Source organism: Truncatella angustata (genome assembly GCF_020726525.1).
Source record: "Truncatella angustata strain MPI-SDFR-AT-0073 chromosome Unknown BKA67scaffold_2, whole genome shotgun sequence".
NCBI classification, from domain to species: Eukaryota; Fungi; Ascomycota; class Sordariomycetes; order Amphisphaeriales; family Sporocadaceae; genus Truncatella; species Truncatella angustata.
The window spans coordinates 7,612,424-7,637,338 of NW_025763382.1; the positions used below are offsets into that span (position 1 = coordinate 7,612,424).

At 50.0% G+C, this 24,915-nt stretch overlaps 10 protein-coding genes across 10 annotated transcripts; 3 read left to right on the top strand and 7 right to left on the bottom strand.

Moving 5' to 3' along the window:
• Positions 1-92: 92 nt before the first annotated feature.
• BKA67DRAFT_217800 (uncharacterized protein) lies at positions 93-884 on the top strand. Its single transcript, XM_046095545.1, has 3 exons — positions 93-301; positions 365-671; positions 728-884. Exons 1-3 carry the CDS (start codon positions 258-260, stop codon positions 806-808), a joined length of 432 nt encoding a protein of 143 aa, XP_045962845.1. The 5' UTR covers positions 93-257; the 3' UTR covers positions 809-884.
• Positions 885-1,756: 872 nt separating this feature from the next.
• BKA67DRAFT_217828 (uncharacterized protein) lies at positions 1,757-2,927 on the bottom strand. The gene is made up of 4 exons (XM_046095546.1): positions 2,660-2,927; positions 2,438-2,602; positions 1,912-2,383; positions 1,757-1,862 (listed from the first exon to the last, which is right to left on the bottom strand). The coding sequence occupies exons 1-4, from the start codon at positions 2,791-2,793 to the stop codon at positions 1,860-1,862; spliced, it is 774 nt and encodes a 257-aa protein (XP_045962846.1). The 5' UTR covers positions 2,794-2,927; the 3' UTR covers positions 1,757-1,859.
• Positions 2,928-3,062: 135 nt separating this feature from the next.
• BKA67DRAFT_533746 (uncharacterized protein) lies at positions 3,063-4,149 on the top strand (the record flags this gene model as incomplete). The annotated part of the gene is made up of 3 exons (XM_046099750.1): positions 3,063-3,238; positions 3,283-3,497; positions 3,689-4,149. The coding sequence occupies 3 exons, from the start codon at positions 3,063-3,065 to the stop codon at positions 4,147-4,149; spliced, it is 852 nt and encodes a 283-aa protein (XP_045962847.1).
• An 865-nt stretch (positions 4,150-5,014) lies between these two features.
• BKA67DRAFT_689703 (uncharacterized protein) lies at positions 5,015-5,725 on the top strand (the record flags this gene model as incomplete). The annotated part of the gene is made up of 2 exons (XM_046109113.1): positions 5,015-5,603; positions 5,669-5,725. Exons 1-2 carry the CDS (start codon positions 5,100-5,102, stop codon positions 5,723-5,725), a joined length of 561 nt encoding a protein of 186 aa, XP_045962848.1. The 5' UTR covers positions 5,015-5,099.
• A 5,195-nt stretch (positions 5,726-10,920) lies between these two features.
• BKA67DRAFT_493891 (uncharacterized protein) lies at positions 10,921-12,273 on the bottom strand (the record flags this gene model as incomplete). Its single annotated transcript, XM_046097012.1, has 1 exon — positions 10,921-12,273. A coding segment is annotated over one exon (1,353 nt), but the record flags the coding sequence as incomplete, so codon positions are not given.
• On the bottom strand, positions 12,270-14,649 carry BKA67DRAFT_591488 (kinesin light chain 1; the record flags this gene model as incomplete). The annotated part of the gene is made up of 4 exons (XM_046104723.1): positions 12,270-12,329; positions 12,409-13,184; positions 13,230-13,853; positions 13,905-14,649. The coding sequence occupies 4 exons, from the start codon at positions 14,647-14,649 to the stop codon at positions 12,270-12,272; spliced, it is 2,205 nt and encodes a 734-aa protein (XP_045962850.1).
• Positions 14,650-17,674: 3,025 nt separating this feature from the next.
• On the bottom strand, positions 17,675-18,052 carry BKA67DRAFT_486095 (uncharacterized protein; the record flags this gene model as incomplete). Its single annotated transcript, XM_046096922.1, has 1 exon — positions 17,675-18,052. A coding segment is annotated over one exon (378 nt), but the record flags the coding sequence as incomplete, so codon positions are not given.
• Positions 18,053-19,129: 1,077 nt separating this feature from the next.
• BKA67DRAFT_656789 (uncharacterized protein) lies at positions 19,130-19,801 on the bottom strand (the record flags this gene model as incomplete). The annotated part of the gene is made up of 2 exons (XM_046107009.1): positions 19,130-19,383; positions 19,438-19,801. The coding sequence occupies 2 exons, from the start codon at positions 19,799-19,801 to the stop codon at positions 19,130-19,132; spliced, it is 618 nt and encodes a 205-aa protein (XP_045962852.1).
• Positions 19,802-21,469: 1,668 nt separating this feature from the next.
• On the bottom strand, positions 21,470-22,609 carry BKA67DRAFT_674707 (uncharacterized protein; the record flags this gene model as incomplete). The annotated part of the gene is made up of 1 exon (XM_046108763.1): positions 21,470-22,609. One exon carries the CDS (start codon positions 22,607-22,609, stop codon positions 21,470-21,472), a length of 1,140 nt encoding a protein of 379 aa, XP_045962853.1.
• A 112-nt stretch (positions 22,610-22,721) lies between these two features.
• On the bottom strand, positions 22,722-24,903 carry BKA67DRAFT_674710 (uncharacterized protein). Its single transcript, XM_046108764.1, has 4 exons — positions 24,287-24,903; positions 23,287-24,231; positions 23,057-23,234; positions 22,722-23,007 (listed from the first exon to the last, which is right to left on the bottom strand). Exons 1-4 carry the CDS (start codon positions 24,782-24,784, stop codon positions 22,826-22,828), a joined length of 1,803 nt encoding a protein of 600 aa, XP_045962854.1. The 5' UTR covers positions 24,785-24,903; the 3' UTR covers positions 22,722-22,825.
• Between the last annotated feature and the right edge of the window lie 12 nt (positions 24,904-24,915).

Here is a 24,915-nt window from a genome sequence, read left to right on the forward strand (position 1 = left end):
TTTAAAAATAATTATTCTCTAGGCCCATGTGAGCTTTTGGTGTAGCTCTGGTTCAAATTAACATTTGAACGGCGCTCATAACAAACTTGTAAAGTAAGCGACCCTAGAAGCAAATGCCACGCAATAATAGTTAAAAAAGCATCCACAACCGCACCACAGTTGCAATGAACCAGATATGCTGAGTTTGAATAAAGCACTTACATACATCACTGAAATACTCAAGCACTAACTCGAGCATCGGATCAAGCTTTACCGTAATGTATGACAGACAAGTATCGTGCACGGAGTCTTCATGCTCATAGTAAGTAAAAGGGGACGACAGAAATGCGGAGTATGCTATGCGGTGCTGATCAAAGCCTCTTAGTTGTCATGACCTATTCAGCCCTTTTGCTACCAAGGGTCATATAACAATGTTTTCATCCCACCCACAGTGTTCGCAAAGCGGAAAAGCACCAATTCCTGTTATATTAAATGACACATTGACACGTCAAGCACGAAAGAAGGCTGCGGCCAAATTCTCGAAAAGGCGACGAACTTTAGTCAAACGGGCACATGACTTATACAGAGATTGTGATGCCGAAGTCTTCTTGGTTATAAAGAAGAATAACAAATTACATGTTTTCAATTCAGAGCCTTCCCGGGCAAGTTGGCCTCCAAGTTACGACAGTATTGTAAGGCGCCCTTTATACGTCTCCATCCGTCTCTGATGACCGCTGACAATTTCGAGATCAAATCATATCCCCTACCCAACATCCAAACTCCATTGACTATGCAAGTTTCCAATGCCAAAAATGGGGTGGAATCTTGAGAAGGATTGGTGAAACAATGCTTTGTTCAGGTTCGCGTGGAACTCGTGTTAGAAGCTGGGGGAGGTAGCCTGCAGTATTTATTATTTTAAGGAAAACCAATGTTGTGAAATTCACTTCTGCCTACCGAAGCTCCTCAAGCTGCTGTTGTTAGTTATGCTCTAAGAGATATCTTAGGATTATTTACCAAATCATTGATGTCTTTCACCACCAGTTCGCAAAGCTCCACGATACGACTGACTACATGGGATATTCGTTCACACTCCTCAAGTACATGTCGTGCGTCTACCGATCTGGGTGATTGGTGCGCATGTAATGAAATATCGACGGTAGAGCTCGACCGACGGTAGGCGTGGAGGTCTCCAGTGGAGATGAAGCTAGGTTCATAGGAAATATAGGGCATATCGTCGCTCGATATTATATTGCAGTACATACAGCATGCACTCATGTTCTCAATTCCCATGTTGTACTGTGCTGAGGGGCTATCCTGCTCAGACAGGCAGCGTAGTGGAGGGAGTTGAAGGTTTGACATGACAATGAGATTGAAGCAAGAAAAGGGGAAAGCAATTGTGTCAATCATAATCTAATAATGACCAACTAAGTCGGTAAATAAGCAGAGTTTTATAACTAAAGGTACTAATCGAAAAGAGCTAAGAATATCGACCCCCTCCCCCCCCCCCCCCAAAGAAAGAAACGCAGATCTCAGGGATCCCGGCGCAAGGAAGATCAAAAACCAACATCTAAATACATGTGTGTGTGGAGATATAATGGCAAGAAATCAGGACAGATCGTGAGACTAAACACTCATAGTGCAAGACTTGACGGTCTGGAACACCGTCAAAGTTGAGACGATCGAGAGAGTCATTAAGCTGGGAGACAAGTTGTGACCGGAGCTCGTGTCAAAGATAGAAGCTGCTTTGACCACTGTTGTTGAGGGCAGCCCAGCAGCGGCAACCACTGTTCCGGTTGATGATCCCGTGGATTGAAGCGGTATCGTCTCGGAAGCGCCGGCGTCAATTGTCGAGGTCGGCAACATAGCGACTTCGCTGGTCGTTACTGGGAACGAGTTAGCCTCAGCAGCTGATGGCGGAACAGGATCGGCTACCCTTGTCGAAGGCAATAGTGTGGTCGATACTTGTACTGGTAAGGAAGACGGTCTGGTTGCATCTATGCTTGGGACAAGTGTCGCGCTTGTCGTCGTTCCCATGGTGGTTGCCGCAGCCGCCCCAAATTTTCCCGAAACAGTACTTGTACCTCCAGTAGTATCAATCATCACCTCCGTACTCAGATCCCTCTGAGTTCCGGTGGGCGTCCCGACGACTGTCTGAGTTACTGTTGTTGGCGCTAGGGGACCTGCAGCTTGTGTGACATAGTGGGTCTGCGTGGTTGTAAATATTGTTACAACAGACTCAGTGGATACGCCGGACGAGGCTGTCGTCGTGAAGACGCCGGTACTAGTTTGTACCACCTCTGTGACACATCCTACGATCCCTGTACGCTGCAGTTGCATTTCAGGTTGCTCCAAGCCTCCAGATATGTTTGCGTGATAACAGAGTGGAGTCAGCCCGGAGCAATGCCTGCTTCTGGATTAGCCTGCACGCATCCTGCGTATGGTCGCAGCAGAAACTCACCACGTGACAAAGGCCTCTCCGTTGGGAACTTCGGGTGGCAACATGAAGGTCATCACTTGGGAAGCGGAGCAATTGAGTGGTTGAAAGGAATACGAAAGTGACAGGAAGTCGGAGTTCGAGAATTCAAGGGATGCTTCACAGCGATGGCTCTGATCGTCATTGATACTAAGTCTTGATTTAGCTAGGCTTGAGAAATTACAAGGATAGACGAAATCTACCAACCTGGCTGAGACTTTTGAGAACCCGGCATCCAGTGCCATGAGTGGTTCGGAGATGCATAAGCCTGATCGCGGGGTCAAGGTCCAGCCTCGGGTAAGCCAAACAGGCGTTGTAAGTAGAATTGCTTGAAGCTTCATTATGCTAAGAGTTAAGGCGATTGTGTGATGATGAGGCCGTTGTAGGAGTGCGCAAACGGGCGCTTAAATAACATGCAGTCGAGTTGCGAAATAAAATACCCCGTCACGTACCGCGTAATTTTAATTGCGAGTTTTAGATTATAAGTCCTCTGGTCTGAATCTTCTCGTTCCTATATCTACCCCAACTCCAGGTCGTTTTATCCTTATATAATCTGACACAGTAACATATCTTACAACCCAATAGCACCACGATAAGTACATATAACGAAATGTCGAGCGCTTGGTTCAACAACATGGATGCGAGCCAGCTCCCAAATTTTGACTTGGAGGCACTTCCAGATAATCGCGACTTCGACTTCGATATTCTAAATGGCTTCCCGTTAAATTTGGGAACTGACGCCAACTCTGCGCAAATGAGCCTTTCCACGGACGATGATATGAAGAGGTCAGTCTATTGTCGTCGTAAGGTTACGTACTGACAGTGCAAAGCAAACTGGCTGAAATATGTTCACGGCTAGAGCGTATCGAGGCAGGCATGGCAACAAACACTCAGCTCAATCGACTCAACTCTGTCCTCGAATCGACAACTTTGCAAGTCAATCAGCGCATTGAAACTTTGACATGTGGAGTGGATAAACTGAGGCGAGGCTTGGAAGCGTACTCAAAGACATTAGTTCAGACAATTTTGGCTGCTGGTGGAGCGGGTACAATCTATGCGGATGAATAGCTTATGATGATCAGGTTTGTCTCCGACAGCGGTTGTTCTAGGTTAAATGTTGCTTTTCTAATTCAAACACGTTGCATTCTCCCATGCGTCTTATTTAAATTCTTTCCCTCCCTGGTGTTTCACTTATTCTTGATAATGCACATACTCGTGATATATACTACGACGAAGACAAGATGGCCAAAGAAATGAACGACCTGCCTCCACTGCAAATCAATCACAACAGAATGAGGCGCAGGAATGCTTCAGTTCTACAAATGAATCCCAAGCCCGTCATTGTACAAGCAGAAACCCTAGGGCACGAGGCTGAACTCCAAGAGCTCCACAACGAAAATCGAGAACTAAGAGAAAGATTGAAGCGACTGGAAGAAAGACTCCTAAAGAAAGAAGCCAAGATAGAGCACATCTCAATAGAGAACAAACAGAGATGCGTCGAGATTGCCAAGCACAAGGCTCTGGTTGGACGCGTAGCACAAAATATTGCACACGCCTTCAAGGAATACCAGGATCTTACCGCACAGGCTGGAAATAAACAAACCTCATCATTCCTGTCATCAGAATCGCAGGTTGGAGACATACAGATCGCGTACCAGGAGGCCACGAGTGTTTGGAGCCACTCTGATTCAGAATAGCATTTGGCCCTGGTTGATGAGTGGGTGGCTGACTCAAGTTCGCATTTTAAATGAAAACATAGTGCTAAGAAACCGAAAGTAACCGAAATGTCAGGAGGGAAAGGGCGCTATTTTCAAGCATGAAAGGCTTTCATTAATGGTTGTGCACTATTTAAACACCCTAGAAGCACTAATAACTTGCTCATCTCATCCTTATTTACGCCTACCATTTTGAATAAACCATTTCAATCGCAAAATTGAATTCTACAATCGCATCGTTACAATGGGGCCAATCAAGTTTGCAGTAGCAGCCATATGCACCTACGCGCTTGTTCACGCGTAAGTAACCTTAGGTATTCTTCAGGCTCGTACTACTACTGACGGGCACTAGTGTGGATAAGAAAGTTGAACGGCATCAACAAGAACGGCGTTCTCGTGATCCACCTCGGCGCCGATCCCGCTATCATGAGAGTGGTCACTCGTCTACTACATCGACTCGTACTACTACATCGAGAAGCCGCTGAGGTAGAGCCCACCGTTATTTATAGATTCGCATATACTTAAGATAGTCAGATTCATCGCGCATGGTGTCACAATATTCATGTGGTAAAACTGGGAAGATAGTAGTAGACTCTGAATTGAAGCTGTCTTCGAAAACTGCAAGTAGTAATTGTGAACTGGGCACTTAATTCTGAATGAGCCCGGCGGTAAATTTACCTGTACTAATGGTGTTCCTAATCTAAAATTCGTGGTGCAGTTCTATTAGTGCTCTAAGCGCTGACGCGTGCCTAAAATTTGACCCAGGTGCATTAGCGCGCTACAATTTAGCGCTTTCTGCCTACCCTTCACAATCCAGCTTGTGCAATTTAACCCTGTGCTATACGTCCTGGAAATAGCAATCTACTCCATTGGATTCCGTTAATCGTGTGAATCGGAGAGTGGCAAACCGTCTTGTATATTTTAATTATAACATGAAGCTGTGGATAGCCGGACTTCATGTATACATATGTATATGCTCGGATTCTATATTCGCTTGTTTTCCTAATACAACCGTCCTAACACAATCCACCATCATGTCCACCATTGTCTGTAACGTGATCGATCTGAACTTCATGGGGCTCAAAGGAATGCATGTTACCCTCGAATGTCTCGAAAATACCTCTGAGATCATTACCGAATTCGAGGCACAAACAGATGAAGATGGCAGAATCACGCAATGGTATCCTAAGGGGGATGACGTGCCGAAGATTGTGGATACTCGCGACTTTAATATCATAAACATGATATTTTTCACAGCCGAATACTTCGAGCACAGAAAGACGCCCTTGGCAACTGCGACCGGGCATATGGATACAATCAATCACATCCACTCTGTTACAGTCCAATTTGGGGCGGGTGACACAGCATACAGCTTGAGTCAAGTAAAAATCCCGATTGCCTGTCCTCCAGGCCCAGCTACATCGAGAACTTCATCAGTATGTCCTTATCGCTGGCCCTCGACGTCACACGAAACCAATATAGCAAGGATTGACAGCATCAGCCATCTTCATCAGAAAGTCAGATCATTGCGCTCCGAGCCACGTTGGGCCGAGCCTGACACCACTGTTATAGAGTTAGTGAGAAAAAGGAGGTTAAGCCTCGGTAATTCTGAGGAGCCGCCCGAGAAGAGGCGTAAACTAAACTTAACGGGGGAATCATTTGAAATCATTTTATAGCTTCATGTTCGTACTTAATAATATTTCATCTTCTTTTCTATTTATATTTAGTAAGACTTTCATTGAATTTATAATATACTATAATTCAATTAATATAGAACTTTGTTAGAAGCTATCGACTCTCGACTCCGCAAACGGCACGTTGGAGAATGCCTCCCTGTGCGTAGCTTCCCCAGGCCTACCTGGCAATTCTTGTGCAGAATCTTCCGCGGTGGTGTCCTTGGTAACGTCCATCCCTGCGTAACGAGCCACCCTGCGTGGCCAGCCAAAATGCAGATACTTCGTCTTCAACACAACCTCCACTTCGCCTACACAAATGTATTTGATTAAATTTACATGCATTCTATCCTTCGGTTATTTGGAAGCCCTGGGCCCTTTCTTAGGCAAATATTACGCTGGCGTCGTCGCGTGGTCGCACAGGTTAAGACTAGCACTGTTTCGTCGCGGTATGATACCTGTCCAATAAAACTCCACTACTGGGCTCCCACCACTCAAAATACTCATTACGAGACAGTATCAAACTCCTACGTGCTAAATTCTATAGTAGATAATTATGCTCGAATCTGTGGCTGCCGTGGAAAGGTAACTCATCCAACACCGACATGCCGATCGGTACCTCTGGATGTATAGGGCACGATTCTGGCTAGCGCCAAATCAGGGCTCCCCTGTCTGTGGCTGATCAACGTGTGGCAGTACAGATATCAGCACATGATTCCATTAATCCCAATCTGAACAAAACCGCCGACCAAGACCAACCCTTAAAAGTATGATGATGAATGTCAATTTTATGTCCGTCCCAGACCTTAGGTAGGTCTATGCAGACAATCTCTATGCAATGGTCTATGGTACACGCCTGTGGCACGGGAGGGTCCCGCCCAAGTCCTTCCTGCGTGCTCCCGCGCCCCCTGCTCGGTGGTCCGAGCGTTTTTTGTCTCCCCCGACGCGCTAAAAACCCGCGCCGTAAAAATTCTGCCTTTACGCGTTTCGTCTATCTAACTATAATTCTATCTATTCAAAAAAAGCGAATAAAAAGTGAAAATAAGAGCTCGTGGCGACGAAGAGAATAACTACGGGACGTCGTAAAGGGGTCGTTTATAGCCGGCAGAAGCTCTTGGCACAAAAGAGAGAGAAGGGGGGGGGGGGGGGGGGCGCAGGGGGCGCGTGATCTGGGTTGGGCGGCTCCAGCTTGACAGGCCGCGACGCTGAGTCCTAAGCTGGGTGTGTGGGAGCTGCCTTCGGCGGCAGCAGGATGGCTCCTCTATGGTACAGTATGCGGAATCCACCAGCGTTGTGCTGCTGCTGGTGTGTGGTGGCTCTGGACGACGCCCTCGAACCCCGTACGATCCGTCGATTCGCCGGTAACGACCCGGGTCCTCGAACGGAATGCCTATAGGTGGCCGGTGTGCGTGGCGTGTGTCGGTAGTGGCTGTCGTGCTACGTATGGCTTCTTCTTTTACCGTTATTTGCACTCCTCCGGCCCCGGGCCTTCGACGGCAGCGTGGGTAAACTGCCCAAGAAGGCCTGTACGTAGGACGAAAATAGCGGCGGTTCTGGCTCTCTTCGGGTGATCCCATATCACCGAGGTGCCCGTGGGGGGGGGTCCGGTGCCGTTCCAGTCGGAGTCTGGCCGCGACCAGAGCTCGTCTCGTAGGGCGTTGAATCTGCGGCAGCTGATAAGGACGTGGCGTACCGTCTGGCGGCCGTCGCCGCATTCACACATAGGTGAGTCTGTCTTTTTAATAGTCCATAAACAGTCCCGCAGGCCGATTTTCCCGGTACGCATCTGGAAAAGGGCTGCGGCGACCGCCCGTTTAAGGCCTTTGCATTAATAGAGGGTCTGTTTCTCGGGGTGCTATTGGTATCCGTAGAGTACCCTGCCCGAATCCGCGACTTCCCATTCGTCTCTCCAGCGGCGGAGAGTGACTTTTTCGCCAGCATTCGCTGCGAGGCCAGGGTGGTGTAGAGCCCTGGGGTGTCGTCCGTATGGGTCCGGTCCGGGTGGCCACATTCGTCAGGTATTCGTTGTGCCGCATCTTTGGCCAGCTCGTCGGCTGCCTCGTTTCCTAGCACCCCCTTGTGGGCTGGAATCCAGTGGATATGTATCGTCGTCTCCCGGGCCTTAAGTTCCGCAGTAAGTTTGGCGATTTTCCGGAGGATAAACTGGCCGGACTGGTTCCCTGGGTGGGCCGCCGAGGAGATGGCGGCCTGGTTATCCGTGAAGATATCGATCCTCCGGAACGTGGCTCTTTTGGAGCGCTGTTCCAGGGCAATTTCGAGGGCCATCTGAACACCTAAGAGCTCCGCCAGATAAACCGTAGATTGCTGGAGTGTGCCGAGGTAAGCGGTCCGTTGACATTGTGTCCGTGCCGTTGGCTGTTTCGGCTGGAAAGCTGCGGCGCCAACGCAGCCCTTATACCCACTGCCATCAGTATAAAATATCAGGGAGCGTTCTGCAAATTTATCCCAGATTAGCTTATGGTGCGCTTGCCCTGCCTCTTTGCCCGACGCTTTAAAAGCGCTGCCGCCCTGCCACCACGGTGGCACGACGTAGGGCTCGATAACCTCCCAGGGCAGGCTGGGTCTTGTGGTAGACCGCGTAGTGCTGTATAAGCCGTGACAGCGGCGACCTCCAGTGGGCCGCCCGGCCCACGTCCCGCTCCGACGTTCCTAGGCCGTGGGTTAGGGGGTTAGCCCTTAACCGTAGATAGGCCTTATGATTTGCCAGCAGGAGCTGCTGCTCGATTGGCAGCACGTGCATCTCCAGCGCCTGGGCCAGTCCCGCGGTGATCTTGATCCCCCCAGTAACCGCCAGCAGGACCTCCTTTTGGAGGTCCTGAAGGACTCGAAGATGCTTCGCCGTGGCTCCCCACACGGCGGGCTTTAATGTGCGGCTGGTACCACACCGTGTTGCAGTACGTAATCTGCGGGACTATAATGGCCTGGTAGAGCTGCCGGAGCTGCAGCGTGCCACACCCCCAGTCCCCGCCAGCGAGGGATTTCAGAGCCCGTATAGATTTCTTGACCTTCGCCACCACTTCGTCGATATGGTGATCCCACGACAGGTCTAGGTCGAGTCAGACCCCTAGGTGCCGCAGCTTATAGGTAGGCTGCTTCGGTTCGGTGCCGGGGAGGTGGAGGCATTCCTCCGGAGGACTTTCAGCTGCCGTGCCAGCCTTTTTGGTCCTGAAGTGCATCAGCTCGTATTTTTCCGGCGCAAAAACGCAGCCATAACAGGTCGCCCACGCGGCCGCCCGATCGTGGATCCGTTCCAGGGCCCTGCAATTTTCTGCTGCTGAATCCCCTACCACCAGGATCCCTATATCGTCCACCCACGCTGTCGTGCTTACGAGAGGTCGTCCAGGAGCGACGGGCACGCCCCCGGTCTCGCCGGGATCCGTCCCAGACGGCCCGCTGGGGGTGGTGCCTTTGACTATTTCATCTAAGAGATCCGCGTTATAGAACAGCCAGAGGAGCGGGGACAGCGAGTTGTTACTTTGAAAGGATGCGTAATGCTCTTTTCAAGGCATCTCGGCGTCGCTCTTTGGGGACTTGCTGTGGCGCCACTGTATCTGCACTCATTAGGCAAATTCCTAGCCGGGCATCTTTATCATAACTCACCATATATCCTCTGATTTACATCCAGTAACTTCTTGTGAAGTAATCGTACGTGTTCATGTTGGGGTCCAAGCAGTGCCTCTAGATTGTCGTATGCGCGTTGATAATACGCCCTCGACTCAGGTAATTTGCCCTGATCTCGTAGCAGGGCCCCATATCCCCACATAGCATTTATTGCTGGCCGGAATCTGGCAATATGCTGAGGTGTTACGGTCTTCTCATACCCTTGAAGCGCCCGCAAGTACATCTTCTCGGCCTCTTGCATCTGGCCTTGGCCCGAGTAAAGTGCGCCTAGGTTGTTGACCGTGCCGAGTGTCGACGTGTGATCCGGGCCCCACGTCTTCTCGTACCCTTGAAGCGCCCGCAAGTACATTCTCTCGGCCTCTTGCATCTTGCCTTGGTCCGAGTAAAGTGCACCTAGGTTATTGACCGTATCGAGTGTCGACGTGTGATCCGGGCCCCACGTCTTCTCGTACCCTTGAAGCGCCCGCAAGTACATTCTCTCGGCCTCTTGCATCTTGCCTTGGTCCGAGTAAAGTGCACCTAGGTTATTGACCGTATCGAGTGTCGACGTGTGATCCGGGCCCCACGTCTTCTCCTTCCCTTGAAGCGCCCGCAAGTACATTCTCTCGGCCTCTTGCATCTTGCCTTGGTCCGAGTAAAGTGCACCTAGGTTATTGACCGTATCGAGTGTCGACGTGTGATCCGGGCCCCACGTCTTCTCGTACCCTTGAAGCGCCCGCAAGTACATTCTCTCGGCCTCTTGCATCTTGCCTTGGTCCGAGTAAAGTGCACCTAGGTTATTGACCGTATCGAGTGTCGACGTGTGATCCGGGCCCCACGTCTTCTCCTTCCCTTGAAGCGCCCGCAAGTACATCTTCTCGGCCTCTTGCATCTTGCCTTGGGCTTTGTAAAGGAGACCTAGGTTGTTGACCGTATCGAGTGTCGACGTGTGATCCGGGCCCCACGTCTTCTCCTTCCCTTGAAGCGCCCGCAAGTACATCTTCTCGGCCTCTTGCATCTTGCCTTGGGCCGAGTAAAGGTTCCCTAGGTTATTGACCGTATCGAGTGTCGACGTGTGATCCGGGCCCCACGTCTTCTCGTACCCTTGGAGCGCCCGCAAGTACATCTTCTCGGCCTCTTGCATCTTGCCTTGGGCCGAGTAAAGGAGACCTAGGTTATTGACCGTATCGAGTGTCGACGTGTGATCCGGGCCCCACGTCTTCTCCTTCCCTTGAAGCGCCCGCAAGTACATCTTCTCGGCCTCTTGCATCTTGCCTTGGGCTTTGTAAAGGGTCCCTAGGTTGTTGACCGTGTTGAGTGTCGACGTGTGATCCGGGCCCCATGTCTTCTCGTACCCTTGAAGCGCCCGTAAATACATTTCTTCAGCCTCTTGCATCTTGCCTTGGGCTTTGTAAAGGTTTCCTAGGTTGTTGACCGTATCGAGTGTCGACGTGTGATCCGGGCCCCACGTCTTCTCCTTCCCTTGAAGCGCCCGCAAGTACATTTCTTCGGCCTCTTGCATCTTGCCTTGGTCCGAGTAAAGGTTCCCTAGGTTATTGACCGTGTTGAGTGTCGACGTGTGATCCGGGCCCCACGTCTTCTCGTACCCTTGAAGCGCCCGCAAGTACATTCTCTCGGCCTCTTGCATCTTGCCTTGGTCCGAGTAAAGTGCACCTAGGTTGTTGACCGTATCGAGTGTCGACGTGTGATCCGGGCCCCACGTCTTCTCCTTCCCTTGAAGCGCCCGCAAGTACATCTTCTCGGCCTCTTGCATCTTGCCTTGGTCCGAGTAAAGTGCACCTAGGTTGTTGACCGTGTTGAGTGTTGACGTGTGATCCGGGCCCCACGTCTTCTCGTACCCTTGACGCGCCCGCAGGTACATCTTCTCGGCCTCTTGCATCTTGCCTTGGGCTTTGTAAAGGAGACCTAGGTTGTTGACCGTATCGAGTGTCGACGTGTGATCCGGGCCCCACGTCTTCTCCTTCCCTTGAAGCGCCCGCAAGTACATCTTCTCGGCCTCTTGCATCTTGCCTTGGGCCGAGTAAAGGAGACCTAGGTTATTGACCGTATCGAGTGTCGACGTGTGATCCGGGCCCCACGTCTTCTCCTTCCCTTGAAGCGCCCGCAAGTACATCTTCTCGGCCTCTTGCATCTTGCCTTGGGCCGAGTAAAGGTTCCCTAGGTTGTTGACCGTGGAGAGTGTCGACGTGTGATCCGGGCCCCACGTCTTCTCGTACCCTTGGAGCGCCCGCAAGTACATCTTCTCGGCCTCTTGCATCTTGCCTTGGGCCGAGTAAAGGAGACCTAGGTTATTGACCGTATCGAGTGTCGACGTGTGATCCAGGCCCCACGTCTTCTCCTTCCCTTGAAGCGCCCGCAAGTACATCTTCTCGGCCTCTTGCATCTTGCCTTGGGCCGAGTAAAGTGTACCTAGGTTGTTGACCGTGGAGAGCGTCGACGTGTGATCCGGGCCCCACGTCTTCTCGTACCCTTGAAGCGCCCGCAAGTACATCTTCTCGGCCTCTTGCATCTTGCCTTGGTCCGAGTAAAGTGCACCTAGGTTGTTGACCGTGGAGAGCGTCGACGTGTGATCCGGGCCCCATGTCTTCTCCTTCCCTTGAAGCGCCCGCAAGTACATCTTCTCGGCCTCTTGCATCTTGCCTTGGGCCGAGTAAAGGAGACCTAGGTTATTGACCGTATCGAGTGTCGACGTGTGATCCGGGCCCCACGTCTTCTCCTTCCCTTGAAGCGCCCGCAAGTACATCTTCTCGGCCTCTTGCATCTTGCCTTGGTCCGAGTAAAGTGCACCTAGGTTGTTGACCGTGGAGAGCGTCGACGTGTGATCCGGGCCCCACGTCTTCTCGTACCCTTGAAGCGCCCGCAAGTACATTTCTTCGGCCTCTTGCATCTTGCCTTGGGCTTTGTAAAGGGTCCCTAGGTTGTTGACCGTGGAGAGCGTCGACGTGTGATCCGGGCCCCATGTCTTCTCGTACCCTTGAAGCGCCCGCAAGTACATTCTCTCGGCCTCTTGTATCTTGCCTTGGTCCGAGTAAAGGAGCCCTAGGGAGTGGAAAGCCCAAGCTAACTCATCGTCTCCACTCTGTATTGTCGCAGAACACGTCATCGCATGTGCCAAAAGCCTTTTTTGAAGCAGCCAGAACTGATCGTCTTCTTGTGACGGCACCATTGATGCTATGCATTCCAACGCAAGCTTATTTAGACTATCATCTCCACCCTGATTCAATATATGAATCGTCCAAGAGTGCAGGCAAGCATGGATGCTATATCCCCGGGATCCACCCACGCCTGGACTAGTGCCGTGTGGCTCACAAAATCCGTAGCTATGCAACATGCCCATCGCGCTATTGAAGCTCAATTCGTCCTTCAGGTCCACCATCCACGATGGTCCGTTATCGCTGCGTGGCTGCAATAGTTCAAACCACACGTCTTCGTTGTCAAAATAGGCCCACCATTGGAGTAAATGAGCAGCCAGTGGATTTTGCTCTTGTAGGTGTTTGTATGAGACTTGCCACGTAGAGGAAAGTGTGCGGTCTTGGTACGATCCCAGGCTCGGTGTGCTGGAGTGGAGCCTCGCCCAGGAACTTTGATAGAGCCGAAGATAATCACTGACGGTGATTGCAGCGTGCCTGATGTAGGCCCCAGCCGTGGCAAGCGCAAGCGGGAGACCATCGAGCTCTTCGACAAGCCCTTTTGCATCCATGTCTATGGCAATGATTAGCCAAGCCTAGCGATTTACGGGAATCTTACCATCGAGCGGAATGGTTCGGCCTGACGTTTCTGATAATACTTTAAGACAGTCATATATCGATTCAAGCTTTTTGATCTGGATACGATGACCTATATCGACCTGTGATAACCGCGTCGTGATTACGATCGACCCTTGGTACGAGGATGGAAGAAATCGATGGATGTCTATCCCTCTGTCATTGCTATGATTGGTCAACCTTGGATTATCGTAGTTGTCGTACACAGCAAGCCACCTGGTGTTCCCCGGCAAGCTGAGCCATGCCTTCACAGCTTCGATCATATGATCGTTGTTCTGCAAATCTAGGCCTCTGAGGTGACTCGCATTGGGGTGCTGCTGCAAAATCTGCGTCGCGACTCTGGTAAAGCTGAGTTGTATCGATGCTTCATCTTTAATATTAAACCAGAATATGGCAGAGTACTCGTCTCGGAATCGCTTCATATAAGCCACGGCAAGCTGCGTCTTGCCAATGCCGCCGAGGCCGTGCAGGACAACAACGCGACGGCTACCATCTGAGCTTAGTGTCCTGCGCATTTCTGCGATTTCATTCTCTCGTGCGACGAAATCCTGAGATTCGGGGACTGCAGATAGGCTGAAAGGGAGAGAGAAGTCGTCAGCCCGTGATCCTGTATATGTTAGATATTCTGCCATTTCTTAATCAGTCACTGGATTCTTACCCTTTACTCTTTTCTGGACCTCTTCTCGCAGCCGTTGCTGTGCGTTGTCTCGCCCTTCACCGTAGATAAGCGGCAGGAACACGTCGAATATGCCCAGCAACGAATATGCCACGTCCTCCTCACGTGTCGTCTGGCGGCCGCGAACCCATGCTTCTCGTTCTGCAACCGTAAAGTCGGATAGAGGCGCACCACGGAGCGCATTCGCAGGAATGCCTGTAATGTCGCGAACCAACGGCTCTAGTGTGTGTTTATCTCCTAGCCAAGACTTCTCTTTCGAATAGAACTCGACTGTCTCTGGGGCGATTAGCTCTTGTAGCGTCCATCCACGGGTAAACCATCGACTTTGTCGGAAAGCATCCTCCCATGGCGTTGTAGTGTGTTGTTGACTTGAGGCTATAATGCTAGAGACATCGGGCAGGTAGACGTAGCATCGTTCCGCGTTGTGGTACCATCGAAACATGCTATTAATCGCAGTCTGAAGCTCGCTGCTGTCAGACTTGTCGATGCAGCAGGTGTCAACCCAGAAGTACTGCAAACCGTCCCGGTTTGCTTGAATTGCGCAAAACTCGATCTTTTCAAAGCCCTGTTTGTGTTGCCAATCACCTGGCACTTTTGTAAGATCGGAGAAGACTACCTCGTCAGGGCCCCAAGTGTGTGAAAGGATCGCATACGCGGGGACATCGTTGGGAGGAAGGTCGGGGGTCAGGCTGTAAGTGCCTATATCGTTACACTGTAGCAGCCGCATTACAAGATCGCAAATATATCACCCAGAGATACTTAAAGCCGATGAAATCATGTTTGGCTTGACGGCTACGGTTCGTGGAATGATAAAGGCATCTTCGTTGTCGCGAATACACTGGTCAGCGAGGCTTGCAGCAGGCCGCAGCTGCGGGGTACGATGGACTCAGCCGCAAGGCCTTCAGTCATACAGAACAGCAACCCCATTCATATGTGCTATTTTCCCTTCATGCGTACAGTTCTTGACTGATATTCGACATCTTGCGAATGAGAAGGCTCTCTGGCGTGTTGTTAATTAGACCAGGAACTGGAAATTGGGTTTGGGGAAAAAAAGCAGTGTTGGGAACAGAACGGGCGACACTAAGTCGCTGGCATCTCGACAAGCGCCACACGTTTATCAGCCACAGACAGGGGAGCCCTGACTTGGCGCTAGCCGGAATCGTGCCCTTTCCATCCAGAGGTACCGATCGGCATGCTGATGTTGGATGAATTACCCTTCCACGGCAGCCACAGACTCGAGTATAACTATCTATTATAAAATCTAGCACAAAGGAGCTTTGAATTTTCTATTAACGAGTATTTTGAGTGGCGGGGAGCCCGGTGGTGAGGTTTTATCGGACAGGTATTATGCTGTGACAGAACGGTGCCGGTCTTGACCTAGGCGACTACGCGACGGCGCCGGCGTAATATTTGCCTAAAAACGGCCCAGGGCTTCTAGATAAGTCAAAGAATCGAACTTGTATGAATTTCAGGAAATATATCTATGGAGGCGTGGTGGAGGTTGTGTTGAAGACGAAGTACTTGCGTTTTGGCTCGGCACACAGGGTGGCTCGCTACGCAGGGATGGACGTTAGTTCTCACACTTGATTATTGTTATCTTCTTTTCATATACTCGTGAGACCCGCTGGCGGAGAAGAGCCGAAATCTCTGGGTTGGTCGTCTAAAGCTGACATGCCATGTAGCCGTGCCTTTTGCAGGGTCTACTCCGTGGCGGGAGATCGGAACATCTGTCGGCGTGCTTCCGGTCTGCGCGATCACCTCTTCGATGACCATCTCGGGTGTGACTATCTGTTGAGTTCTTTGTAGATAGTCTACTATCGCCCCCGGTACTCCTGGGACGATGTAGCTGATCCATGTTTCTGGGAGTTCTACCGCCTCCGCTTGGAGGGCTCTGTTAAGGCGGGGCTTGTTCTCTGGTCCCATGACTTTGTCCCGGAGCTCTGCCGTGGCTAGCTTGATCGCAAAGCCGGTTACGGTCGGTTTCGCGTCCGGAATGTCTTTAAGCGTTCGCTGGAATTCTGATACTACCGCCTGCCGGACGGCATACGGCTGTATGGCTCGCGCAGTCGGTGTGGCAGGCATCCTGATCAGGATTCTTAAGTCCTCTTGTGGCGCAGGCGTTGATGTTCTGGTCTCCGTAGTTTGAGCAGTCGAGTGTTGGCTCGGCGTGCTCTTCATGTTAGTGGTCGGAGGCGTTACCCTCGCTCGTCCGCCCTTTTTCGGGCCTTTTGCCACCGTGGCCCACGTCTGATTTGCGGGGTTTTCTTTAGGTCGGTTGTGGCTTCCCGAACCTGATTCCTCGGACTCTTGTGTCTGCTCTGGGCTGCTCTCAATCCTAATGGACGCGTATAGGTGCCCATCGGTCTCTGCAAGTACTGTCGTGTTGAGATGCCTCGCTAGGACGTTGACGAGCTCTCTTACCGTCCTGCGCTGGGTGCTGAGGTGATCTCCCTGGAAGGACTCAACGAAGCCGTCGAGTGTTCCTGCCAGCTTCGTGATCACTTCTTCTTGACTCTGAGGCCTCTCTCCACTTGAGCTAGTTGGCCTGTCATCATTGACTGGACCATCTGTTCCATTCCAGCGGCCTTCCTAGGTAATTTCACGGGGACCCTGATGCTCAGGGTCTTGGCCTTCTTCCGCTGTTTGATGTTGTCATTTGATGGCGTGTTTGGCCCTGTTTCGCGGGTGTGATGGGCCTGTTCCTCGGCCGGCGGGCCTCCCTTGGGGCACTTGACGTGCTAGGCTAAAGTCTATGATATGCTACTTAGGAATCTCCGTCTACAATCGACTTCATAGACCCCCCTTTTCACTAACCTCGTCTATCTAGCAGCTTCTCCGCCTTATAGCTTGTGTTCTTGGATCCTTCTACCCTCGCCGGTTAGGGCAGCGTAGCCCGATAGTTCTACGCAGGTGTGAAAATCCTATCTAGATCGAAGGCCGCCTGCTTGCGGGCTCCATATTATGGTCTCTTATCCAACTCTTTTTAGTGTCGGATGTATGCGAGGAAGACTCTGTCGGGCTCTGCGGTGGAGAGCGTCGCACTGTCGAGCCTGTGCCTGTTAACGACTGGCACGAGCCGGGTTAAGTAGACCGTAGCGGGATTCGAACCTACTTGCTCTCGTTGGCCACCACCATAATGAGAGCACCGCCAAGCGCACTTAACCACTGCGCCATACGGGTTCCAGGGTATCAGTGAAGGAATGAATGGATATAATAAGGATTGGATATCCTACTCTACATAGACAGTCATTACTTCAGTGATCAATCTAAGCATCTATCTTACCCATAGGTGAAGCTAAAGCTTTGACGACTACACTTCTGAATCTCTATTGCTCAGTATATTCTGAAGGTCTATCTCTATAGTCTTCTCTTTGCGGCTAGCATATCCTGTTAGCATAAACCCCCTTGCATTATATTATTTGTGGTTGTGCAACCCGATAGTATAATCGTCACAACTTGGTGGAAATGCGTAGGACTCTTTTCAAGACATCTCGGCGTCTGCTTTTCAAGGCTGGTTGGGGAGCTGTCGTATCTGCAATTATTATTAGACGATCATGCATTGTCTAGCTTCTAGACATTAACTTACTAATAATGTTCTGGTTTAGGTCTAGTATAATTTTATGCAGTGATTGAACGTCGTGATGTTGGGATCCTAGGAGTGCCTTGAGATTGTCGTAAGCGCGTTGATAATATGTCCTCGCCTCGACTGGTCTACCCTGTTTCCCCAATAAGGCCCCAAAGCCCCACATTGTATTGATTGCTGACCGATATCTGGCGATATGTTGGGGCCCTATAGCCTTCTCGTACCCTCGAAGCGCCCGCAAGTACATCTCCTCCGCCTCTTGCATCTTGCCTTGGGCTTGGTAAAGGTTCCCTAGGTTGTTGACCGTGGAGAGTGTCGACGTGTGATCCGGTCCCCACGCCTTCTCGTACCCTCGAAGCGCCCGCAAGTACATCTCCTCCGCCTCTTGCATCTTGCCTTGGGTTTTGTAAAGGTTCCCTAGGTTGTTGACCGTGGAGAGTGTCGACGTGTGATCCGGTCCCCACGCCTTCTCGTACCCTCGAAGCGCCCGTAAGTACATCTCCTCAGCCTCTTGCATCTTGCCTTGGTCGGAGAAAAGGAGACCTAGGGTACCGAAAGCCCATTCTAAGCCCTCACCGCTATCTTGCATTATGGCGCAAGACTTTATGGCATGTGCTAGTAGTCGTCTTTGAAGTAGCCAGAATTGAGCGTCTTCCTGGAATGGAACACGTGAGGCTATGCACTCTATCGCTAGTTTACTAAGACAGTTATCCCAATCCTGATTCAGAATGTGAGTTGTCCAAGAGTGCAAGCATGCGTGAATACTGTATCCCCTTAACTCGATCACGTCTATACTAAGACTATGTGGCTCGACAAAGCCGTAGTCATGTAGTATGCCCATTGCGCCATTAAAGTTTAGCTCATCATTTAGCTTACACATCCACGATGGGACGTCGTCTCCGTACGGCTGGAGGAGTTTGAACCACACGTCCTCGTTGTCAAAATAAGCCCACCATTGAAGTATACGGGCAGCCAGTGGATTTTGTTCCAGCACTTGATCGTATGAGACCCGCCACGTGGAGGAGAGTGTGCGGTCTTGATATGATCCTAGGCTGGGAGTGCTTAAGTGAAGCCTCGCCCACGACCTCTTGTATAGGCGAAGATAATCACTAGGGCTGATCGGAACATGCCTAAGGTATGCTCCAGCTGTGGCAAGAGCAAGAGGAAGCCCGTTAAGCTCCTCTACAAGACGTCTAGCATCCGTGTCTATGGTCGTAATTAGTCGAGCCTAGCAATTTGCGAGAACCTTACCATCTTGCAAAACGTCTCGGTCCGACATCGTGGACAAGATTCTGAGACAGTCATCCATTGATTCAAGCTTTTGAATTCGAATACGATTACCTATATCGACTTGTGACAACCGCGTCGTGATTATGATCGAGCCTTGGTACGATGTGGGAAGAAAACAATGAATGTCGACCCCTGTGTTATTGGCGTGGTTGGCCAAACTCGGATTATCGTAATTGTCGTAAACCATAAGCCACCTAGTGTTACCCGGCAGGCTGAGCCATGCCTTAACCGCTTCGATCACCTCCCCGTGGTCTTGCTGTAGATCAAGTGCACTTAGGTAGCTAGCATCAGGGTGCTGTTACAGAATCTGCCTCGCTACTTTGGTAAAGCTCTGTTAAATCGACGCTTCGTCTTTAATGTTGAGCCAGAACACCGCAGAGTATTCGTCTCGGTACCTCTTCGTATATGCTACGGCAAGCTGTGTCTTGCCAATCCCACCGAGACCGTGGAGAACAACGACGCGGCGGCTGCCGTCTGAATCTAGTGTTCTGCGCATCTTCGCAATTTCGCTCTCTCGTGCGACGAAATGTTGAGTTTCGGGAACCTCAGACAGGCTAAAGGATACAGAGAAATCGTTTGCACGGGTTCCTAACCATGTTAATCTCTGAGTCTGCTGTCCACAGGTCGCCAAGGTCATCTTACCCTTGACCGCTTTCTGGACCTTCCTTCGCAGCCGTTCTTGTGCCTTCTCTCGACCTTCGCCATAGATGAGTGGCATGTGAACGTCAAACATCCCAAGCAGTGAATACACCATGTCCTCCTCAACTGTTGTTTCGCGGCCGCGCACCCATGCTTCTCGTTCTGCATAGTAAAGTTGGACAAGGGCGTACCACGGAGCGCGCTCGTAGGAATTCCTGTAACGTCGCGTATCAAGGGCTCCAGTGATTCTTTGTTTCCTAAAGAAACCCCTTCTTTTGAATAGAAATCGACTGTTGATGGGGCGATTAGTTCTTGCAGTGTCCACCCACGTCGGAACCATCGACTTTCTCGAAACGCATCCTCCCATGGCGTGACTGGTTGCTGTCGATCGGAATGCCCAGAGCTAGAGACATCACTCAAGTAGACGTAACATCGTTTCGCATCGCGGTACCACCGGAACATGCTGTTAATCGCAGTCTGAAGCTTGATGCTGTCCGATTTGTCGATACAGCAAGTGTCGACCCAGAAGCATCGCAGCCCATCTCGCCTCGCTTGCTCAGCACAGAACTTGATCTTCTCATAACCCTTTTTCTGCTGCCAGTCGTCGGGTATCTTCGCGAGGTCGTCAAACACTACCTCGTCGGGCCCTCAGGTGTGGGACAGGATCGCGTATGCGGGAACTTCGTCGGGAGCGAGGTCGGGAGTAAGGCTGTAGTTACCTGCATTGTCGCGCTGCAACACTCGCATCGCAAGGTAGGAACGGAATTACCGGAAGACCCCTAGGACTGATAAAACTATGTTTGTCTGGATGGCCACAGTTCATAGGATGAGGGAGGCATTGTTTCCGTTGTCGCGAATGTACTGATCAGCCAGGCTTGCACCAGGCTGGCACCAGGCTGCAGCTGCGGGGTAGGGACGAAGACTCAGTGACAAGGCTGCAAGTCGCACAAAGCAAGCCTTCCGTTGATGCAGTGCAGGCATTCTCTGTGATTTGCATGACGCCGTTTTCAAATCGGCCATACTGAGAGTCGTGAACATTGTGGGGAAAGGAAGCAGCTGTGCATTCGCGCGCCCGCAACGGTTTCAACACCGCGGCCCCACGCTGTACCCGTATTACTGCCAGAACTAGCTTCTGACATTCTTGATCGCGGTAAGCGGAGGTTTCTTCTGAATAATACTTTTGACATCGGGCGGTGGATTCGTTCTAATGGGGGATGACGGAATCACGTGTTAATATCTGTACCGTGCCCTGACTTGCGCTAGTCCTTTTCCATCGACAAGGTACCGATCGGTATATCGATGTTGTATGCATTGCCCTTCACTGCGGCCACAGATTCGATCACGACTTTTGAATATGAAAATGCGGACGAGGGGGGTCGGGGGGTCAGAAACTGTCCTGTGATGGGTATTACGATTGGCGAGAGCCCAATGGTGGGGTTGTATTGGATAGGTCGTGAATAGCGACGGAAAGATGGTGGTCTCAAGCTACGCGATTACGCGACGGCGCGGGCGATTTTGCTTAGACTGGGGCTCAAGGTGTCTAGATAGCAAAGGAATCGAATTTACACAAATTTGAGCAATTGCATTTATTGGGGGGAGGTGGAGGTTGTGTTAAAAACGAAGTATCTGCATTTTGGCTCGACACACAGGGTGGCTCGCTACGCGGGGGTGGACGTTATCTTACCTATAGGTGAAGCTCACGCTTTGACGACTACACTTGTGAATCTCTATTGCTCAGTGTACTCTAAAGGTCTATCTCTATAGTCTTCTCTTTGCGGCTAGCATATCTTGTTAGCATAGCCTGTTAAATTATTTGTATTTTATAACCAAATAGTGCAATTGTCAAATTAAAGCGTTATATTTATCAAGATATCATAACATAATAACAGATATAATATAAGTAGCTTCTTGACGCGAATTATTTTTATAAATCAGGTACTAAAGACCACTGCGTACGCTTATTAGTAAACATATGAAATGTAACGCAATCTTATTCAGTTCTCGAAACCCCCGTTAGAAAAGAAATGAGATCGTCTCAAAGTCCAACTCCAGATGGCGGCACCACACCAGACCCTCTGTAGAAATTGGCGGCATATTGTATTCCTATCTCGTCTGGCAATTTTATGACTTGTTGTCTTTGCTGCCTTGGCACAGGTCCTTGGCCGACCAGATAGCGCTGCAAGTAGAACAGGCCATCCGTAATTGCCCTTGAGAATTTTGCATCAAGAACTGACTTGGAGAACACGTAATATCCCTTCTTGTCTGGAAGACTCACAACCAAGTACGCGTATTTGTTATCCTCGCATACCCCCGACACAATAAGAGTCAAGTCATGCCACTTATAACCTTTCAAGTGTTCTTTCTTGCCAGTCATCAGATAACCCATGTTCTTTTGTTGAAATCGAGTACGTTCAGACTCATAGTCAGATCCTTTGACAAGAAATCCCCTCTGGTGGTTTACTGATTTTAAGGATGGCGCGATAACAAATAGGAATCCACGGAATTTTAGCATCCCCAATATTTTTGCTTCTAGTTTTCCGAACTCAGGACGGTCTGGGTCTTGTTCCAAGACAATGCGGTCGTAACTTGTCCCATCATCTATGATTTCTATAATTGGCGCAGGACCAAACTCTAGAGCTGCGGTAGTGGCTCGACCAGGTTCGACGCCGGTATTCCCACGCATTTGATCTATGAAACGATCCATTGCACGATCATCCTCTACCTTGACGGCGGGACTTTGTACCCGAGCAGGATGATCTATACCTCCCATACCTTCATCATGGGTGGGAGGCGGTAGCTGGTTGCCATTTTGAGCAACTCCCGTAGCTGTTGCAAAGGGATTTTCCGGACTAGGATGTTCTGTACCTCCCATATCTTCATCATGGGTGGGAGGCGGTAGCTGGTTGCCATTTTGAGCAACTCCCGTAGCTGTTGCAAAGGGATTTTCCGGACTAGGATGTTCTGTACCTCCCATACCTTCATCATGGGTGGGAGGCGGTAGCTGGTTGCCATTTTGAGCAACTCCCGTAGCTGTTGCAAAGGGGTTCTCCGGACTAGGATATTCTGCACCTCCCATATCTTCATCACGGTGAGTGGGAGGTGGTTGCTGAGTGCCATTATGGTCACTACTGTTTGGTGCGGGTGGCTGCTGATCAACTGGGGTTTGGGATGACATTTCAGGGACTTCAAATGATAAATGGTAATGAAATAAGAGATATAAAGATAGTATGATATTATAAGATCGATACGGTGGTCATATATAGTATGAGCTTTATATAATCCCAAGGCCCTAGGCATGTATCGAAAGAACACAAGTAATGTTAATTTAAAACCATGGGGGAAAAACAGAATAAAAACAACGGTTTAAATGTTAAAATGAAAAAGTAAATGCCTAAATGAAACCCTGATGCTCCTCATCACTTCGACCATGAACAGGTAAATTGGTAACATTTGGAGGAAAACTTTCGTATGCACTTCTCATCGAAAATTCGCTCAACTGGACATGATGCCGCCTGCTTAACATACGTAATGCACTATTCCGGATGAGATTCCTAAAATCATCGCCGCCGCAGCCTGACTAAAATTAGTCATTATTCAAAAGTTCAAGCGGCCTACAACGTACTGATAATTTGCGCTTCTCCTGAAAACGCGAAAGTCTCGCCTTCTTCTAGCTTCTCGACAATTAACTCAGCGCCAGACTTGGTATTGTAATAACAATGAACATATTCTGACGGCACAACCGTTGAAAATCCGGGGATACCATTTCGGGATGGATAGAAACAGCATATATAGACGATTGGCTTGAAACCCGGTATTATTAGCATGAATCCCGATTCATCGAAGTCTACTAACATGTTCTTTATCCAGTATTTGTAGCTTTTTGATGTGATCAGCTACCCACTCCTCTTGAGTGTTTTCATCTAGGCTCCAATACAGATCAATTCGTCTAGTTGAATCTCGGAAAAGAGATTTCGGACGGTCGTCTTTATGGACGGAGGGTTTGTGTGCTGATGAGTCCATTCCTATGGCTGGAGCATTTCTGTTCCAACCCGATGGAACTTGTGTCTGTGCCCGTTTCTCGGCATCATGTTTCTTTCGAGCAGTAATGAACATAGCGACTGTTAATGCACTGATAATTCCAGCGCCCCGTGCGGCTAAGAATATGTTTTCGTAATTTTCTGGGTGAGGGTTGTCGCTGTATGGTCCATCGATGAGTAGACCTTGACCTTTTTGGAGTCTCTCCAGTATCCACGAATGAGGATTTCTTGGGACTAAAAATGTAAATGATTCAGCACCTCTTTCAATCCAATCTTTACCCTCGCCGTCAGGGATCACGTAAATGGGTTGGCCTCTTGAAACGTCAAAAACGAAAGCGGACCGGCGACAGAAGACATAAATATACGCTCCTGGGGAAATCGGTATCCGTCGGGGCACGTGTGCGCGAATGCGAATCGTCCCTTGACGGGGCCAAACGTCTAAAACCTTGGCAGATGTGCTATAGAACAAAATTCGCCCCAGTCGGAAGATTGTCAACATAAGCCAGAGACTGGAGATAATTACTATCGCCACTTTTGTAACGGTTGACGAGGCCGGAAGAGTAATAATGTGCCAAAACGTGCTACTTAGAGCGCCCAGTGCAAATATCGTGTGCCAATCTGGCATTGCTAAGCTCGCTAAGAAATCCGGAAGCCGGAAGCAACTCAGCCTTTTCAGGTTTTGCATTGACCACGCCATCCATTTCAAGTTTAGAGCCCATTTGAGATAAAAGACTATCGAACAGGCTGTGGTTGCAATTGACTTTTGTGTGGTTAATGGTTAGTTATTGTGCATGACTTATGTGAAGCATACGTACGACGACTCCAGACAGGATAATGCTCCCAGCACGTGGACGCAACATCAACACGACGACGACGTGAAGTATGGCTTCCAAAGCAGCAACTCTACCAACCCATCGATGCACTGCGGCATACAAATCGCGGTCAATCTTGAACCAGTTGGCGAGTTGATGAGTTGAGCCGCTATAGTACAAAATACAGAAATTAGTCAGCGCGAGAATCGCAGCTCTTTGCTCTAGATCACGCTTGTTGGCTTCTATACCACGATGGCTAGGGTAGGAAAGGGACAGAGCCGAGATGTTTCCAGCAATGTACATGGCTAGTAGCACTGCTTGGAGCCGTGTTAAGTTGAACCATCGCCTCTGCACGAATATATATCGATAGCGCAAGTGTTGCAGAAAGAGTAGATGCAGCCACGATCCAGCATTGGAGGTAAATTTGATGTGAAGTAGGGAAAAAAGCATCAAGCTGATGATCCCACCAAGGATAGCAGCGTACCACTGAGTAGATTCCATCAGACCGGTATTGACGAAAGGTTGAGCAGACAATTCAGAGCACCAGTGGGGGATTCTCGTCGAAGAATGCGTGAGTTATGCTACAACCATCCGACTATCGTTTAATTTTGGAATCCCGCAAATGAGAACTG

What these genes read in the sequence shown, in the direction of transcription:
- BKA67DRAFT_217800 (XM_046095545.1), top strand. Translation starts at nt 258, where the DNA reads ATGTATGACAGACAAGTATCGTGCACGGAGTCTTCATGCTCATA. An exon ending in ACGGAGTCTTCATGCTCATA is followed by an intron (nt 302 to 364) that starts GTAAGTAAAAGG and finishes AAAGCCTCTTAG; the next exon opens with TTGTCATGACCTATTCAGCC. An exon ending in CTCCAAGTTACGACAGTATT is followed by an intron (nt 672 to 727) that starts GTAAGGCGCCCT and finishes GACAATTTCGAG; the next exon opens with ATCAAATCATATCCCCTACC.
- BKA67DRAFT_217828 (XM_046095546.1), bottom strand. Translation starts at nt 2,793, where the DNA reads ATGAAGCTTCAAGCAATTCTACTTACAACGCCTGTTTGGCTTACCCGA. An exon ending in TTCTCAAAAGTCTCAGCCAG is followed by an intron (nt 2,603 to 2,659) that starts GTTGGTAGATTT and finishes ATCAAGACTTAG; the next exon opens with TATCAATGACGATCAGAGCC. An exon ending in GGAGAGGCCTTTGTCACGTG is followed by an intron (nt 2,384 to 2,437) that starts GTGAGTTTCTGC and finishes ATCCAGAAGCAG; the next exon opens with GCATTGCTCCGGGCTGACTC.
- BKA67DRAFT_674710 (XM_046108764.1), bottom strand. Translation starts at nt 24,784, where the DNA reads ATGGAATCTACTCAGTGGTACGCTGCTATCCTTGGTGGGATCATCAGC. An exon ending in TTATCCTGTCTGGAGTCGTC is followed by an intron (nt 24,232 to 24,286) that starts GTACGTATGCTT and finishes ACCACACAAAAG; the next exon opens with TCAATTGCAACCACAGCCTG. An exon ending in AAATACTGGATAAAGAACAT is followed by an intron (nt 23,235 to 23,286) that starts GTTAGTAGACTT and finishes CCGGGTTTCAAG; the next exon opens with CCAATCGTCTATATATGCTG.